Below are 19,380 nucleotides of genomic sequence, written 5' to 3'. Positions count from 1 at the left end.
AGGTGGTGAAGAGTTTTGAACATTAAACAGGATTTTGTATTTGATTCTGGAGGTGACAGGGAGCCACTAATCAATAAGACCTGCATTTTAGGAAAAGGCTTCAAATTCCCTCCCCGACACAGACACTATGCACTTTCTGAGGGCCTGTGTAGCTAAATACAGGGAAACCACGAAGGAGTTAGGCAATAAATTCTCTAGTCATAACAACCATGAAAAAGAATAAAATATTTAACAGCCTACAGGCCTATAGAGTTGTCTTCTACTTCAGTAACAAGAGTAAAGAAGTGGAAAGTAGGGTAGAGGGTATTAAGAAACAAAGATTTTTAGACCACCACCCTTAACAACTATAAATAATAATTGCAGCTTATTGCTAACACCTATTGCAGGCTATAAGGAAGTCAAGAAATTGTATGAAGGATTCATGAAGATCATCAAAAGTAATTAAGAATATCATCTGATACTCAGTGATTTCAAGTCAAGAACAAGCATAAGAAAAGATAATTATTTGTTTACATTGGAAAACACAGTCCAGAGAATGAAACAAAAAATAGTCAAAGGCTTGCAAATGATATAAAATCTTCAATTACTACCTTTGTTGGGTATATGATTCAGTTCCTCTGTATCTGGCCAACAAATCTGTGACTCATCCTATAGTATACATATAGATAGGCTTTCTAATTAAGTATTTGCAAATGAAAGTACTATTATCCTTTTCTTTGTGAATGTAAAGTGAACACTCCTTGCTTCCAGAAAATATATAAGATCCTTGTCTCTCCTCACTCAGGAGATCCACAAATGTGAGTGAAATGCTATGGTTAACTGCCATCTAAAAAAGACACCCAATCTATATGTGTATTTTCCAAACCAAGATGGACTCTCTGGATGTGTTTTCTACATAGAAAATATGATGAACCCTTAGCCTAACCCACAAAGCAAGGTACATTTAATGTGTAAGAGCCCTTTTTGAGGGTAGAACTAGGGACTAGTTTAAGACCCTACCTATAGAATTAGTCTTGTTGGCTAGGTGCTGTAAACCTAAGTGCAACCCCCATTTGGAGGCTGCAAGGAAGAAAACAATACTTTAAACTACTTAGTCTGATAGCCCCCACAACCTTGGTTTTATATAAAATAAACAAAGGACCCTACAAGGCCATGCCTGGGTTGAGCTCTCCCCAAAACACAATCATGAATTGGGCTGCCTTGAGGCCCTCAAGAAAAAACACTTCAAGTGTAAATAATGAGTATGCATCAAAAGTAGAACTTAAAAAATTACAAAAATATAGAAACGTGGCTTGTGTATAAGGTGCTGCTACTCTACAAGCCACATATGGAAGCTGAGGCTTACATTAGTTTGCCAATGATTGTCATGAAACATTCTGGTTAGAATATGTCCCTCATCTGAACACTCACCATCCACATTCCTTACACTGAATATTTACCTAAGCTCTGCTACTATCTCTCCAGATTTCTCACACAGGTATCTCCCCCACCCCGACAACCTCATCATTCTGCACCCCACCACCAGCACCACTTTCTGGCTCCCTTTTATGTGCTGTATTCCCCCATTAGATTATATGTTCCTGGAGGGCAAGGACTATCTATCATTTTGCTTGTATTTTTATTCCCAGCATTATTTAGGACAATGCTTGGCACACGGTAATTGCTTAATAAATGCTTGTTGAATTGAAAAACACTACATCCCTTCAGTTATATCATTGCCTAAAAGGTGCAAAAAATATGTCACCTGTATTTACTCTTCATTGATAATAAAAAAGTATTTGCCTTGATACAGCAAAATGCCATTTTAAAAGATATCTGCCGACAAGATGTCTCCTATTTATATGTATATATTAAATGTGTATATGTTGTATATGCATGTATTAAAAAATATGTACACTTAAAATATGTACATATTTAAAACATAAATGCATAAAATATGTATATATTAAAAACATATATAATTCACAGAAAGATGCAACAGAGATCTGTTGTTCAGTCATTTTTCTGTTATGTCCAACTCTTTGTGACCCCATTTGGGATTTTGGGGGGCAAAGATACTGTGGTGGTTTACCATTTCCTTCTCCAGCTCATTTTACAGATGAGGAAACTAAAGTCAACAGGATTAAGTGACTTGCCCTGGATCATACAACTAGTAAGTGTCTGAGGCCAAATTTGAATTCAGGAAGATAAGTCTTCCTAACTCCAAGTCCGAGCTCTAGCCACTGTACCACCTAGCATCTCTACAACAGAGATTAATCCTCCTCAATGGCAATTATTTTTAAATACCAAACAATAAAACAGGCAGGCATATGCTCTTGAAAAATGTCTGCCACGGTCATGTAGGATTTTCCAGCAAAGAATTCAAAATTTAGAGGGATCCCCTATAGATGACATGGTCCTCTAGAATGGAAGTGTCAAATTCTCAAGTGCTAGCTCAACCAGATAAATATACAATTTGGAAATGTTTAACAAAATAAATAGAAATATAATACAAAACAGATAATGTTCATTTGTGGATTTCTAGGTCAATATGAAGACAAGAATCTTTTTTTATTTGAGTCTGACACCAATAGTTATTACAGATGACAATGTGCTGATTGTATTAAGCCCTGGAACACTGTAAAGATTCCAAAAAGGGATGTATAATCACTCAAGAGAACAGCATAACTATCCACAAAATTTAAAAGCATAGCAAATGAATAATACCTGTTGCCCATACTACTATATGCAGTTGGATGGACAGCTCATATTTCCAGTCCATTGGCATAAATTTTTGGACAGGCCCCACAGAGGGACAATGAATTGGAAACACAATCAAAACAAAACAAAAATATTCCTCGAAAGAGAAAAAACTAAATGCATTTAGAAAACTGAAACTGCCCCATGTTTTTGATGACCCCCAAATCTCCCCCTAAAACAAAGAACTGTACACCAAAATCTTCATAAAGAGAATATCACTGAGGCCAGTTAAATAAGATGAGCAAGAAGAGCAGATGGAAACCTTGTGTACTTTACTAATAGCTATGCAAATGTCAAAAAGACTGAGAGGAGACCCCTGAATATACTGGGTTCATGCTGTGTGGAGGATATACAGGAGCACATGGAAAAGAAAAATCACAAAAAAATAAAGTATGGATGGGATATAATTTGAACTACTCCTAACACTATCCAAATAGGAAAGTATATGCTAGATCCCACTCCTTTCTTCCTCCAATAAAAAGTAATCTCATTAACGGGTTGTTTTATTTTTGTCTTTGTATTCCCCAGTTCCTCAAAAATTACTCTGTACATAACAGGCATTTAATAAACGTTCATTTAATTGAATTACAAAATAATCCTACTATCAAATGAGAGCACAATGCTCTTGTCTGGAGCATAATATGTTATATTAAAGGAGAAAATAAAATCACTCCCTATTCTTAGAATCAAAAGTAGAAAAGGGAAATAATTTCTTTTACTTTAAAGACTTCTCGACTCACTAGTCAAAAATTTTAAAAGCATGGAAATCTCTTTAAAAGAAGATATCTCATCAGAAAGAACACTGGACTGGGAAGCCAGGAGATCTGAGTCTTGGGATTTGTGCTCTTAAAGAAAATAACAACTTCCCTGAGCCATACTTTCAATCCATGAATTAACGGAGTTAGAGTAGATGATTTCGAGTCTCTTCAAAGTTCCAAATTCTTTGTATTCCCCCACCAAATTGGCACAACGCTTTGCACAAAATAGTCAATAAGTATGTGTTCAACAAAAAAAAAAATAGGAAGTTATTCTGGTAAAATATTATGTGCAACAGATAGCATGAGATATTAAGAGTTGTAAATTAGACACAAAAAAAATGTTTCAACTAAAATCGAAAATCCAAAATGAAAAAGTGGGCAACAGTAACAGCATTATCTATGTTTTCATGTGAAATTCTTTATCTCTTCCCATTCTGCAAGGGCTAATAAAATGGTCTCCCACATATTTGTTATTGTTTTTGTTCCACCATGTTCTACTCTTTGTGACTCCATAGACCATAACACACCAATAATGTCCATGGGGTTTTCTTGGCAAAGGTGCTGGAGGTTTGCCATTTCCTTCTCCAGTGGATTAAGGCAATCAGTGGTCAAGTGACTTGCCCAGTGTCACACAGTTAGTAAGTGTCTGAGGAGGATTTCAACTCATTTCTTCCTAACTCCAGGCCTATTGGTCTATACACTGAGGTACCTAGCTACCTCCTAGGCAAACAAAGGGTTAAGTGATTTGCCTAGGGTCACAAAGCTAGTAAAATGAGACCAGATTTGAACTCAGGTCTTCCTGACTCCAGGCCCCGCACTCAATCCACTGAGCCACCTAGCTACCTCCCCTCATAAATACTATGGTGCAAAACCTTTTCTGAACTGGTTCTAAATTTAGGAATGATTATCATGAAATGTGTACAATCCTTCATACTTTTATAGTAGTTGAAGCAGGTTTTGTACAAACTGTTTCTATTTCACTTTAAAATTACTACTTGTATATCATCTTTCCATTTTTTTACTAACCTGTGCTTCTTTATCAAGAGAAACTATAGGTTGTAATACAAGAAGGCAAATTTATTTCATGAGTTTTATTGAAATCTGATGGAATGAAACCTTTGAGTGGGCATACGTTATTTAAAAGAAATACAGCAGTTTGAAGACTGGTGGATGGAGAGTACTATATATTAAGGAGGTATACTCATGTGAGGAAATCAAGGCATAAGAAGGGGAAAGTTTGAGGGAGAGTAGGTCAAAGTCAGAGGAAAGAAAAAAAGAAGTGATTTGTCACTGTAGTAATCTACAGGACAACAGGACAAAAAGAGTACATAAATAAGAAGTTTGAGAAACAGATCACCACAAGCCTAGCAAAGTAGCATGATATAGCAGTGACTGGGAATTTCAATTATCCATACATTTGATGAAATTCTCTTTCTCTGTACCAAAGGTAAAGGAGCTAATAACTTCTCAGCTTTCCTTAGTAGTAATTTCATCCTTCAAAAGGTGGAAGAGCCGACAAGAAGAAATTCTACTCTGGAACTGGTACTCAATATCAGGGAGGAGCTGATTGGTGGGATGGAAATGAGGGGAACTGCAGAAGGAAGTGATCATCAGTTCGTAGTGTTTGTGACAGGAGAGGAAATCTGAGTGGTCTGACATACCCTCTAGATGTGGGAAAGCAGATTTCAAAGCATTCAGAAGAAAGCTAAGTAGGATACCATGGAGCAATATACTTTGAGTGGTCAGCCCAGGAGGGGATGAGAAAGGTTCAAGCACAGAAACAATTCCATTAAGGAGAAAAATTGGAAAACTTGAATTTGCCTGAAGAGAATAAACACAGATGCACTGGAAATTCACCAACCAATTTATATTTTAAAAAAGAAATGTAGAGAAGATGGAAGCAGGAATATAAGAGTGTGGCATGTTCCTGTAAAAACTATCTGGAATGCTAAAGTTCAGGATGTCAATGGAAAACTATCATGCTGAAGTATTAAGAACGCACTGGCAGGGGCAGCTAGGTGGTGCAATGAATAGAGCACTGGCGGCCCAGAAGGACCTGAGTTCAAATCCGACCTCAGACACTTGACACTTACTAGCTGTGTGACCCTGGGCCCCTGGGCAAGTCTCTTAACTCCAATTGCCTCACCAAAAAAAAAAAAACCACACTGGCTACTAACAGGACAAATAAGTAACTGAACAATTATGGCTGCTCTAATACTTATTTTTTTTAATTTCCCTTTTTATTATGTTAATACATATTTATGGAACAAAACAAGCATTTCCATAACACAGTACAATAAAAAATAATTGTGCATGAAACTAACTGCAAATCTGCCATATTCCTTTCAAATATATAACAAAATTAGCATGTCAATTTTTCTACCCTTCCCCTGGCTACCACTAGACACAAATACACAAACACAAACACACACACACACACACACACACACACACACATATAAAATTATTCTATACATACTTCTATTTATCAGTTCTTTCTCTGGATGCGGATCACATCTTTCTTCATACATCCTTTATAGTTAATTTGGGTATTTATAATGGTCAAAATAATTTATTCACTCAAAGTCATTCTTAAAACAATATTTCTGTTACTGGATACAATGTTTTTTTGGTTCTGCTCATTTTGCTCTTCATTATTTCACCCAAATCTTTTCATGTTTTTCAAAGATCACTAAGCTCATCATTTCTTATAGCACAGTAGTATTCCATCACAATCATATACGACAACTTGTTCTGCAATTCCCCAACAGATTGGCATCCCTGCAATTCCTAGATCTTTGCCACCACAAATACAGATGCTATAAACATTTTAAAATATATAAGTTCTCTCTTTCTCTAATCATCTTTGGAAATACACCAAGTAACAGTCTACTACTTAACTAATATGGGTCAGTGGTCAAGAGAAGGAACAGACAATACAAAGACTAAGACATTTGTGCAAGTATAAATACCTGAGTTGTGAAGAAGAATCTGGTATAATTCAAAGTGACAAATATGAAGGCATCACTTATGAGGGATTGAACAAACAATTTTATGAATATACCACACAAATTAAAGTTGTAGAGGAACAAACTTAGAAATAAAATAGAAAGTACTATAAATACCTTAAAAGTAGAATGAGGGAACATTTGTTATGAAAGCCTCCGGTAAGACTAAGACTTGTCCTATAAAACCTGGTTTAAGATGCCAAGGCATCAAGCCCTGGTCTTTAGAAAACTGAAAGAATACCTTAGGGTCTTTAGGGCCTGAAACAAGTAGGATTCCACAATGCTCTTCAATATTTCCATGACCAGTTAAAAATGGTTCAAAGGAGCCTGACAAAGATAAAGCAGACTTTGAAAAAAAAGTTAGGGTAAAATATATATATATACGTACACACATATGTATTTATACATACATATTTATGTGTGTGTTATATAATACTTTACAATTAGTTCATGAGGGAATTTCAAGCTAAGTACAAACACAAGAAATAACTTTTTCACTACAAAGAAAAAGAAAAAAGAAGAATGAAGTGTAGGAAAAGAGAATGACACTTAGATGCATACTACCTCTGATAAACCTAATGCTAAAAAATATTTGACAGCATAATTAATCTATTTTATATTAAAGTTCTGAAAAATGAGATCTCTTCCTTTCTCTTGAGATCTTGCTTCTCTAAAAATCCACAGACGAGATATGAGACCAAAATGATCATGGAAATCTAACTAAATGGTTATGCAGAATCAGAAAAGGAGACTGACTAAGCTAGGAATATCCACTAAAACAAAACCTCAGATTTTCTCTTGACCTTAATACAAAAAAAAGACCAGAAGCAAGAATATGATAGACACATCACTCATGCACAACAACATCCTCTTACATCAACAATGATATTCACTAGCCATGATCTGAACAATACTATTTCCTAAACAAGAGGTCTACTTAGCAGTTCTGAGAGAAAATGCTAAGTAGTCAGCTATACTGACTCCCACATAGGAAGGATTAAAAACACAATTTAGATGGCCAAAGATCTTTGCAAATGAATTTGTTCTTAGCTCTTTGTTGTCGTTCATTAGTTGTTTTTTTAAAGGGGGGGGGGAGGCTCTGAAAAACTAGATTCAGTAATCACAAACTTTCCTAAAAAAACCTGAGACCACCCTACAAAAAAAGCCTAAATGTAATGAACTATGAATGCAAAAAGAAAAACAATTTCTTACTTCAAAAAAAAATCTGTTAAAAATCAAAGAAGTTGGGGCAGCTAGGTGGCACAGTGGATAGAGCACCAGCCCTGGAGTCAGGAGTACCTGAGTTCAAATCCAGCCTCAGACACTTAACATTTACTAGCTCTGTGACCCTGGGCAAGTCACTTAACCCCATTCGCCTCACTTTAAAAAAAATCAAAGAAGTTACATTAAATTTAAGAAGGAAAAATACTTTTAAGCAGAAATGAAAAAAAGGTAAATTAAATCTTGGTAAGTATAAAACTCAATGACATATTTTCTCAATGCAGGGAATGTGTCTGTAGATTGGAATTAAAGATGACAAAGGAGGAAACCCAAGCTGTTTTTCTGAACCTGTTACTAATGGAATAGAATGTACTGTATGATTTTAATAGATAGAGGCTATTAGAAACAAATTATGCCATAACAGGAGAGTACGCATGTCAAATTATGCTTAGAGCCTACTAAATAAATACTAGGTGCTAAAAAACAAATATTAGGGCAGTTAGATGGTGCAGTGAATAGTGCCAGACCTGGAATCAGGAAGATCAATCTTAGTGAGTTCAAATTCGGCCTCAGACACTTACTAAGCTTTGTGATCCTGAGCAAGTCATTTAACCTATTTGCCTCATTGTCCTCATCTGTAAAAATGAGCTGGAGAAGGAAATGGCAAATCACTCCAGTATCTTTGCCAAGAATAACCAAAATGGGGTCATGAAGAGTTAGACACAACTGAATAACAACAAAAAATAAATAAGTACAAGATTTCTAAGTTTAAAAATGGTACAGTATCACAATGAATAGCAACCTTAGCCAAGCTCATATTTCTTGCTACTTATCTAAAAAAATAGCTTGTGGATATGGTGGTCTCCCTCTATGCCTAACTAAGTTTACTATAAGGGCACAAAAAGCTATTTGACATTATCTCAATTGTTTTCCTAAGGTGGGACCCTTGGTGATAGGCTTTGTAGGAAGGAGTATATGAGTTGTAGGGTCAGAGAAGAGGACGAAGAAAGATTAATTGTAGACCAGTATATTTTCACCAAAAGCATAATATTGAACCACTGCCAGTACTCATTTGAACATTACTAGATAACTGCTGAGGATAAAAAAAACTAGGTGATGTCTATTGATAATGCAGTTCTCACTTTGGGAAAGTCACTTCACTTGAGCTTCAGTTTCTTCACCTGTAAAAGGAGGGTAGGCTAAATTCTCTCCTCTGACACTATTACGACAGAGTCTCATCACTTCATACATGTACTACAGCAACAGCTTACTAAGTGGTATCCCTTCCATGAATCTCTCGCCCATCCTTCATTCAGCTGCCAAAGTGATTTTCCTAAAGGGGAGGTCGGACTACAATCACTCAAAAAATTCCTGTGACTCACTTCATATCACCTCCAGGATCGAATATTAAAATTTTTGTTTGGTGTTCAAAGCCCTTCATAAACTGTTCTACCCCACCTCTATTTCCAGTCTTCTTAAACCTTACAATCCCCACACATACATACTCTGTGATCTAGTAACCGAAGCCTTCTTACTTCCTGAAAGAAGATAAATCAAGTTCCCTACTCTGGACATTTTCACTGACTGTCCCTCATGTCTGTAACCATCACCCTCCTCATGTCCCCTGGCTTCCCTGATTTCCTTTAAATCCCAGCTAAACTCCCACCTTCTGCAGAAAATATTTTCTGTTCCCCTTTAATTCTACCATCTTCCCTCTGTTGATTATGTCCAATTTATTTTGTATATAGCTTGTATGTACATAACTGTTTGCATGTTGTCTCCCCCATTAGGACTGAGCTCCTTGCAGACACTGCCTTTTGCCTTTGCATCCTCCGTGCTCAGCACCATACCTGACACATAGCAAGCACTTAATGTTTATTGACTGACTATATATAAACGTGTATATATGTATGTATATACATATAAGTATATTGTAGATATGTCAGAGCTAGAAAGAACCTTAAATATCATCTAGTACAATCCACTTATTATTAACACTGGGGTGAAGAAGGGTTAAGCCACCTGCCCAAGGTCAGACAGTTAATAAAGAAGAAAACCAGAATCTGAACCCCAAACCTCTGATTACAAATCCATCTATCTTTTTTTCACTAGGTATCCAATAAAAATGAAAGATTTTCAGGAAACCATGAGAAATTATCACATCTCTTCTCAAATGTAGAAGGAAATAGCTAAAATATGACCCATGTGTTCAAGGACAACTGGCTGATAAAATCAATAGCTATGAGAGAATAACAAGATGCTGATGCTGTGTCAAAAACAGAATTACAATCCATCATCTGGAAGTAGTTATGTTGAATCAGACTTGGACTACTCTAAGTTGAAAGAGATCAATGTCTCTCACCATTCATAAAGTATATTTTCACCTAGCCTAAAGATTTTGTATCAATAGTGAAATGGCTCTTATCCATTGGGCTTATAATTTTCTTTTAAATTTACATTAGCAATAACTAGATGATAAATTCAGAGATACCTCTACTCCAAAAGTTCACATGGACTATTTGTGTCCCACATGTGGCAGAGTCTTCCGAGCTCATATTAGTCTGATCAGCCACAGTCCAATACACTTTACCTTGACCCTCAACAATGTGATGTCATTTTGGTCCTCTTTGAGAATTAAGGACAACAATCAACCAAGTCATAACTAATATTCAGGTCCATTTTTTACAAAATATCCTCTCAGGAGCAGCTAGGTGGCACAGTGGATAAAGTGCCGGCCCTGGATTCAGGAGGATCTGAGTTCAAATCTGGACTCAGACACTTGACACTTACTAGCTGTGTGACCCTGGGCAAGTCACTTAACCCTTACTGCCCTGCAAAAAAAAAAAAAACAAAAAAAAATATCCTCCTTTCATCAAAAGAAGCCATAAGCAATTAACTACCAAATATCCACAATGAATTTAGCCTCATTTAAGACTTCCAAGTGGGAGGAGGGAGAGTTTCATTTTCCATAAAATAAATAAAAAACAGAAATTGTTAAAAAAAATGATAATAAACAGCAGAGAGAAACAGAAGGTAGATTAGAATGAAGCTTATTAGGTAAAATTCCCTAACTAAACACAAACCAACTCTCCCTAAAAACATATCAATTATTAATGGAATAAAAAGCATGTTAGGATATGGCATTTACTAAGCAAGCACTATGCTAAATAATTCAGAAAGATATGTTCTGTTTCCCAAGGGCCATATATAACCCTGGTACTGACTAACAGAGTAACATACAAATGAATAATAAAATATTAAACACAGAAACAGGTATGAATAAATATTTACCTTGTCAATTTTGAGTTCATTTGAACAGAAGAAGAAACATGGACTCTATAAGCTAAGACTATCAATTTTTACCCTAAAAAATTTCCTCTCCCTGTCTCCTACCCCCTCAAAAAATATAAAGGGAAATGTTCTCCTCAAGGTCATTCTCAGTATCTTTATTGAAAAACAAAATGCTAGAAAGGAACTGTAAAATTAACAATCCAGATTCTATTTATTTTCTTAAAAACATGTTCTTCTCTTATTCAATTCCATCTGAGCCTAGCCATTTTAGACAATGTGAAGTCTTCCCAATGTCCTAGCATTTCATAAAAAGAGAAAATGGAGGATCATATGTTAACAAATTTAGAACTAGAAAGGACTTAAGACCTAACCTAACTCAGCCCTCTCATTTAACCAATGAGAAACTGAAGGCCCAGAGAGAGCGACTTTCCGAAAGTCACATGAGGAAAGCCAAAGTAGAATTTGAACCTATATCCTCTTGCTCCAAATATATTATGCTTTCCATTGTACCATGCTATGCTGCTTCTAGCCAATAAAAACAATAATAATAACTAACATCTAATAGCACTTTATGGTTTGAGAAGAACTTTACAAATATTACTTCATTCTATCCTCACAACTGCCCTGGGAAATGTGTTATTATTATTATCCCCATTTTAAAGGTTAATTGACTTGCACAAGGTCACACACCTATAAAAGGTGTCAGACTGTGTACATCTGAACTCTGGTTTTCTGAACTCCGGATCCAACACTCTATTCTGAGTCACTTAGCTGCCGTCTTAAAACCTGACAAAAGTCAACCTTCCCATCCTTCATCACTATATTATTTTTCCTTCCTCAGAACCTTCCAAGGATTCATGTTGAGAACAAAATGCTCCTATATTCTATATTATCTTTTTTTTTCTGTCTACTGTCCCATTGATTCTCTTCATTCTATGCAGGGATTATATTCCATATCTTCTACTTCCCAGAATTTACTTTCCTTCTCTATCACTGGCACATATTAGTATGCGACTTTAACCTCTCTGTTTCAGTTTCCTCTGCTGAGCAGTTAGGTGGCACACTGGGTTTGGAAGAAGGAAGACTCATCTTCATGAGTTCAAATATGGCCTCAGATACTTTATAGCAAACCACTCCTGTATCTTTGCCAAGAAAACCTGAAATAAGTTCATGAAGCATTGGACATGACCGAAAAAAGAATTGATGAACAACAACAGGATAGAAATAATACTTGCACTACTTCATTAAAGTGTGAAGAAAATACTTGGCAAAACTTTAAAAAAAAAACCTGTAGAAATCTGATTTATTTTTGTTTATTATTCTTTACAAACATTTGTTCCCAAGGAGAAAAAAAAGATAGAACATAAAAGGCCACTATCAAAAATCATTTATTTAGGCAAGATTCTATTTTAGCTAATAGAGGAACTGAGAACAGCAGCATAAATTCTAAGGAATAATGCTATGACAAAGCACTGGGGTAGGGAGTGGGGGGAGCACATTATGCAGAGTGCTGAACTCATCAAATGAAATGACACAGCAGGGAAGTTACTAATACTAAATATACATAGAACCACATGAGAATTACTCAAAAACTGTAGAAGGACACTACTCCTGTTTTTAAAGTCTGATGGCAATAGTGCCCTCTGCTGAATTCTCACAAGAGCCAAACTGTATTATAAAGAAATGTATTTTGAACTCAGGTAGTAAATTAGGCTGAAATCTGCAGTTTCTTTTTAATTTTTGTCAGTGCCTTTTTTTAAATGCTTCTGATTGGGTAAAAAGCCACCTTGTTTCATTTAATTATCCTTCTAGTCTTCTCTCAATCTTCCTAACAATATCTCATTGGCTTTCTGACCAGTCTTTATTAAACATTCATTTACCTATAAATGGAACTGCAAATTAAGGAGACATGATGGCTCTTTAATCTTGAGAAGTTTGAAATCTGAAAGACATACACATATACATAGAAGAGAACACGTCTTCCCAGTCAGGAAACAATGGAAATTGATACAGTAAAAGGCCAAATGCCAAACCAGCATATAGCTTAGTTAGAGGGTTATATACCACCAAGTTACTATGCAACTCTCAGGCAAATTATTAATTTCAATTTAATTGTTACTTGACAATCATATCTGTGCAAAACAGTGTGACAAATGCGTGAATAGGAGGATAAAAATAGTCCTTGTCCTCAAGAAGCTAACATTCTACTAGAGATACAACATGTACAGAGACAAGTAAATATGATGTAATTTGAGAAGGGGAAGAACATTAACAACTAGATAGACATGTATGAGAATGAGAAAAGAACACCAGACAGCCAGAAAAGAAGACATGAGCAACAGTTTAAAAAGGTCAAGAAGTACAATGACTAAGAAAAGGCCAATGAATTGAACAGTTAAGGCATCAACAATAACTGGTGGGCGTGGGGGAGCCTGTTTGAGGGGAGGAAGGGTGCACTGTGATGTAGTAGTGGGAGTAGCAGACTAAATTAGGAAGACTTAAGTGTCAATCCTGCCTTCCACACTGTTACTGTATAACGATGGGTAAGTCACTTCCCATCTCTGGATCTGAATTACACCTGCAAAATGAAAGGGGCTGAACTTAATGATCTCTGAGTTGCCTTCTAGCTCTAAACTTATGATCCTATGATTGAGAAGTAAGCAAATATCAACAAGAAACTTTTTTTTTTTTTTAGTGAGGCAATTGGGGTTAAGTGACTTGCCCAGGGTCACACAGCTAGTAAGTGTTAAGTGTCTGAGGCCGGCTTTGAACTCAGGTACTCCTGACTCCAGGGCCAGTGCTCTATCCACTGCGCCACCTAGCTGCCCCTAACAAGAAACTTTTTATAGAAGTTTGGCAAGAAATAAAAAGGAGGCAAAACTAAATTAAGTCCATTTACTGAAGCAAATGGAATGAAGAATCCTTGAATTTAAAAATGAGGAAAAGAAATTATCAGTTTCTCATCCATTTTAATTCCTTCATTTAATTAAAAGATCCTACAAACAAGTAATCATCAATCAATCAAGTATTTATTGAATGTCTAAGTGTCAGATATTGTGGGTTATGAACTCCTCCTAGAAGGCAGGGAATGATTTTAAAGTCTTTGTTTCCCCAGTGCTTAGGATAGTACCTAACACATAGCAGGCACTTAATCAATGTTCACTGACTGGCTGCTGCTGGGGATATAAAAACAATAAATGCTCTATCTGAAAGGGACTTATATTCTAATGAGGAAGCACATATTAAAATCTATACAGAATCAATTAAAAGCTAATAAATACAAATATATATGAAATTTTAGGAAGGAGGGCATTAGTAGTTAGAGGAATCAAGAAAGATTTCATGCAGCATATGGTGCTTACACAGCAAATGAAAAGGAGAGGGCGACTTTATGAGCCAAGGGAAAGAGACAATACATTCTAGGCATATGGGAAGACCAATGCAAAGGCACAGAGAAAGGAAATGGATTTACAGAGTGCAGGAAGGGGAGTGATGACCTAATGAGACTTGAAAGATAGGTTGGGGTCAGGTTGTAATGGCTTTAAAAGCTAAAGAGAGGATTTTGTACTTCATTCTAGAAGCATTAAAAAAGCAAAGAAGTTGAATGAGTAGGAGAGTTACACAGTCATATCTGCATTTAAAGAAAATTACTTTAGCAGCAGTGTATAGAATGAACTGGAGTGGGGAGAAACTTAAGGCAGGTAGTCCAATTAGAGATAAACAAAGCTTGAACAAAAGGGATGATATTAAAGACATTGTAAAGGCAAAAGTAGAAAGATATGGCAATTGATTTGGGTTCAGGGACAGTAAGAGGCCCAGGATAATGCCAACATTACAAACAATGAGCCAACAAAAGAGACTAAAAAGGAGTGGTCAGGAAGGTAGGAAGAGAACCAAGAGAGAACAATGTCACAAAAACTCAGAGGACAGAATATACAATACAATTTGGTTAGTAGTGTCTAATGGAAGAAGATGGGGAGAAAAGAATAAAGTCTGAGAAAAGATTAACAGTTTTGGGAAATAAGAGAGTACTGGTAACTTTAGAGAAGACAGTTTTTTAGCTGAGAGATGAGATTAGAAGTCAGATAGCTAAATGTTGAAGAATGGAAGCAAAAGAAGTTGAGACAGTGAGTACAGTTGTTGCTGGTTTTTTTCAATTAGCTTAGCTATGGAAGTGAGAAGAGACATAGGATGATATGTGGAGGGGATGGAGGGGTCTAATGAAGCTTGTTTTATTTTAAAGTTGCGGAAGACTTCGACATGTTTGAATACAACAGGAAAGAACTAGTAGATAGGGAAAGGCTGAAGATTCAAGGAAAAGGAGGAATGAGGATGCACTCTACTGGAAAAAAATGGTAGGAAAGAATCAAATGCACATATAGAAGGACTGGCCTTGTCAAAGAAAAAGGTCATCTCTTTTCAAAGACTAAGGAAATCAATAAAGAGTGCAAGATATCCAAGGGTTCTGAGTTGAAGAGAATGGGATAAGATAAAGTTTGTAACGAATGGCCTTAATTTTTTCAGAAAATAGATAAGACCCTAAAAAGAGGGGGAGCAGGGATTGAGTAGGAAAGATAAGTTTTGGAATAACTTCTATGAGAACTGAAACAGGGAATCAGTTATGGTGGAACCAAAGGAATACCTTGATGCAGCAAGAGTCCAGTTGAGGTTGCATTATGTGAATTTCTAAAATACCCAATCAGCAAGGTTAAGAGACTTCTGTCAACTGCATTCAGTGGCTGGGGAGAGGAGGCAGGAGTACTGCAGAATTAAGATTTGGTATGAGAAAAGCAGCAAAAGGACAATGGGGCAAAGACTTTAAAATCTTCTGTCTGAATTATAAAGAGGAAAAGGAAGTATATACATAAGACTTATGTATGTAAAGGAGTTTTATTTAAGTTATATTCTTTCAGGCAGCTAAGTAGCACAGTGGATGAATGCTGGGCATGGAGTCAGAAAGACCTTAGTTCAAGTCCAGCCTGAGACCAGTCTCACACTAGCTATGTGACCCTGGGTAAGTCACTTAACCTCAGTTTTCTCAACTATCAAATAGGGATAATAATAGCACTTACCTCCCAGGGTTGTTGTGAAGATCAAATATTTTATTTGTAAAGTGCTTATCACAGTGTCTGGTACAAAGTAGGAGCTTAATAAATGCTTGTTTCCTTCCTTCTTTCTTTTCTTCCTTTATGTAGACGATAGAGGAATATTGTGTCCAGATTGGAGCAATGATATACCAGCTCCAAAGATACTCCCAGTTTTCTCTTTTGCATAAGAAAAGTCCCTCCTCTGATATGTGTTAGAGATGCTCCCTCCTTTTGGATATTTGGTACAGGTGCTGAGGGGGGTATGACAGAAGGTCAATTAAGGAAGAATAAAAAAGATTACTGTGTAGCAGCGAAGGCCTAGTTACAATTATCTAGCATAAATCTGTAAGGACAGTTAGCATGGCTGCATGATTTCCTACGGCAACATAGAAGAGATAGGGTAGAATGCTGAAAAAAATAATCTAACTCTATAGTTAGAGGAAACTCCTCTCATAATTCTTAGGTTTATCTGACTTTTGGAAAGTCACTTAGCTTCCCTGGATGTCTTAATATGAGGTTGAACTCTGATTTTCTTCATCTGTAAAATAAGGAAATTGGACTACAATACACTGTATAATTCTAGATTTATAATCCTATGAGTATAAGCAGAATTGGATAGTGGGAATAAAGAAATACTGAGGGTTCAAAAGGCATGAGCAGCAGAAAGACAAGGATGCAAGGGAATCAAAAGCTGATGTTAATGTATAACTGAATTGGTTAACTACAGGGTAAAAGATTATAAAGGTAGGGCCCTACAGGGGTGATGGACAGAGGAAAAGATGGAGGACTTTGAGATTGTAGCAAGGAGAAAGAATAGGTTTAGGAAGTATAAGAAAGAGAAAAGATGAAAAGACAGGATATTATGATCAGAAAGATCATGGAGAACAAGGGAAATGCTGTAGGACTACAGAAGGGCAAGTGCACTAATTTTTAAAATTGGAAATAAATCATTTTTTCCAGAGGGCAGAAGCAGGCCAAATGGGTAGGAGTTACAAATATGGAAATTTTGGTATGATTTCAAGAAAAATTTCCTAACAATTAGGTTGTCCAAAAGTAGATGGACTACCTTAAGGGGGAGTAGGTTCTCTTTCACTATGTGTTCAAGCAGAAAATGAATGGCCACTTATAAGGTATGCTAAAGCTAAGGGATTCTATGGGTTGGAATAGATGGCTACTTAAGTCCCTCCCAACTCTGAAATTCTGTGATTATATGAGTAGAGTCTGCAAAGTACAGGCCAGTAAGCTTTATCTGTATTCCTAGCAAAACTCTATAACATGTTATTAAAAAGGAGCAAGCAATATTCAGCAAAGGCCAACATGACCACCAAGAACAGGTCATATCATAACAATCTAACATCTTTTGATGTTATATAGATTTGGAACTGGCAAAATGGCTAGACTGCAAGAATAGATATTATTCACTCTATGTTAACTAGGAAAAAAGTGTTTAGTAGAGCACCCCCAAGGATCTTTTCTACTTAATATTTTTATCAATGACTGCATAAAGATATAAGTGGAATGCTTATCAAATAGCTAACACAATAAATGACAGGAAGTATCCAAAAAATCTTGAGGGTCTCTTAGAATACTGTGAGAATTGTAGTAAGAGGAAATTAATTATGAAAGAATGTCTTATACTCACGTTCAAAAATCAACTTTTCAAATATAAAGTGGATTGTCATATGGCTAGATAGGAGTGCATCTAAAAAAAAGATCTCTGAACTTAGAGAATGCTAACTTTATAAATTAAACATGTGATGATCTAAGACTGAATGAAGAAAAGTATAGTATCCAGAAGTAAGGAAGTTGATTCAATATAGTGATCATTTTTTAGACTACATATAGAGTTAACATATTCAATTTTAAGTACCATATTTTAGCAAAGATATAAATAAGCTTGCAAATACCCAGAGGACAACCAGGACAGTAAAAGGTACTGAGAGCATGCCATTTGATAACTCAGATAAACAAACTGGAGATATTTAGTCTGGAGAAGTAGCTTCAAGTGGCTTCCCTACTGATCGTATATGCAAAGTGCTTCAAAGGAAGATAAACTGCTACAGCGTAATGTAAATGTGAGTTATTATTCAGTCCTTCACCACTGCTCCTGTGAATTACTGCCCTTCTCCCTTCTACTTAAGCATATCTCCCACCTCCTAAAATGTCTTCCTTCCATCCCTAGCTACTCCATCCATCATCTCCTCGTGCTCCCTTCCCACACTTCTACCCCTTCCTCTTTCTTCCCTTTCTTAACACCACCAGTGTTATTTTCTCCTTCCAACTTAATCACTAAAAGTTCCCCAGCTTTTTCCCTAACGCTCTGCTCTTTATTTCAAGTTTCTTTCCCTTTCGTTTTATATGGCTAGACCCAAACTTAGCTGTTAGCTTTGGTTCGGTTCAAATGTAATGAATAAGAAGAAGCAGCAATAGTCTCTTTTTATTCCTACTGCACATAAGTCTTGCCCTCTTCCCCCATCAGTATGCCATATACATATCCACCAACCATTTCCGGGACGATAAATGTTTGCACAACCCAGCTCTAGGACCTATCACATTGTCAGGAAGCAGTTTGGCACTAAATATTGAGTATACTCATCCCAGACCTGGTAGACTGCAGGAGGATACAGGCCAAAAAGGAAGAAGCACAGCCATCAGATGATGCTTCTTGCCACTGTCCCTCTTACCAGAATCTCCTTCTACCACTCCCTTACCAAAAAGGAAATCAAGAGATAAAGGGAAGAAAAGGATTTAAACATAGTACAAGAACCAGTGGAAAAATGATTAAATGGGTGCCATGTTGGGAACAGTTATGGTATCAGAAAGAGGCAAAGAGAAATGAAGAAACAACCAGTACATATCCTGGGGATATAAGATACATAGGGTAAAACTAGGAATGTACATAGAAAAGGTATCACAAAAGGGAAAAGGGGTTCCATGTTAAGAACAGTAGATAGCTGTTTGACAAGACCTAAAAATTGTTAGTTATACCTTTGTTCACCAGACCCTCCTACTTCAAAAATGTGAAATTAAAATTAAAATTCAATTTAAAATTCAATCAACTTCACCTTTCCTGCTGAAGAGATTACGAAAGGTACCACAAAGGTAGGAACTTCCACCACTGTGCATGTCAACATGGAGCTGATAACCATGTAGTCCATATTGTTGGTCAATGTCATCCAGAAAAGGAATGTGAGGCGGCAGCATATAAGGGCTTTAAAAAAAAAAATACACACAAACATTTAACTCAACAAACAATATCAACGGCCAAACACAAAG

At 36.3% G+C, this 19,380-nt stretch overlaps 1 protein-coding gene across 4 annotated transcripts in view; it reads right to left on the bottom strand.

Moving 5' to 3' along the window:
• FBXO15 (F-box protein 15) overlaps positions 1-19,380 on the bottom strand; it is a 144,922-nt gene that overhangs the window by 18,423 nt on the left and 107,119 nt on the right. For 2 of the 4 annotated variants that reach the window (XM_043969657.1, XM_043969643.1), the window contains exon 8: positions 19,170-19,315. In XM_043969657.1, the coding sequence (XP_043825592.1) occupies positions 19,170-19,315 (146 nt within the window). Of the gene's footprint in view, positions 1-6,746; positions 6,833-16,097; positions 16,356-19,169; positions 19,316-19,380 lie in introns of those variants that run through there. The other 2 variants (XR_006353515.1, XM_043969651.1) reach the window with 2 other exon arrangements.

This window comes from Dromiciops gliroides, chromosome 1 (assembly GCF_019393635.1).
Source record: "Dromiciops gliroides isolate mDroGli1 chromosome 1, mDroGli1.pri, whole genome shotgun sequence".
NCBI lineage: Eukaryota > Metazoa > Chordata > Mammalia > Microbiotheria > Microbiotheriidae > Dromiciops > Dromiciops gliroides.
The sequence above is the reverse complement of the archived record's forward strand: the minus strand, read 5'-3'. Positions and strand labels throughout refer to the sequence as shown.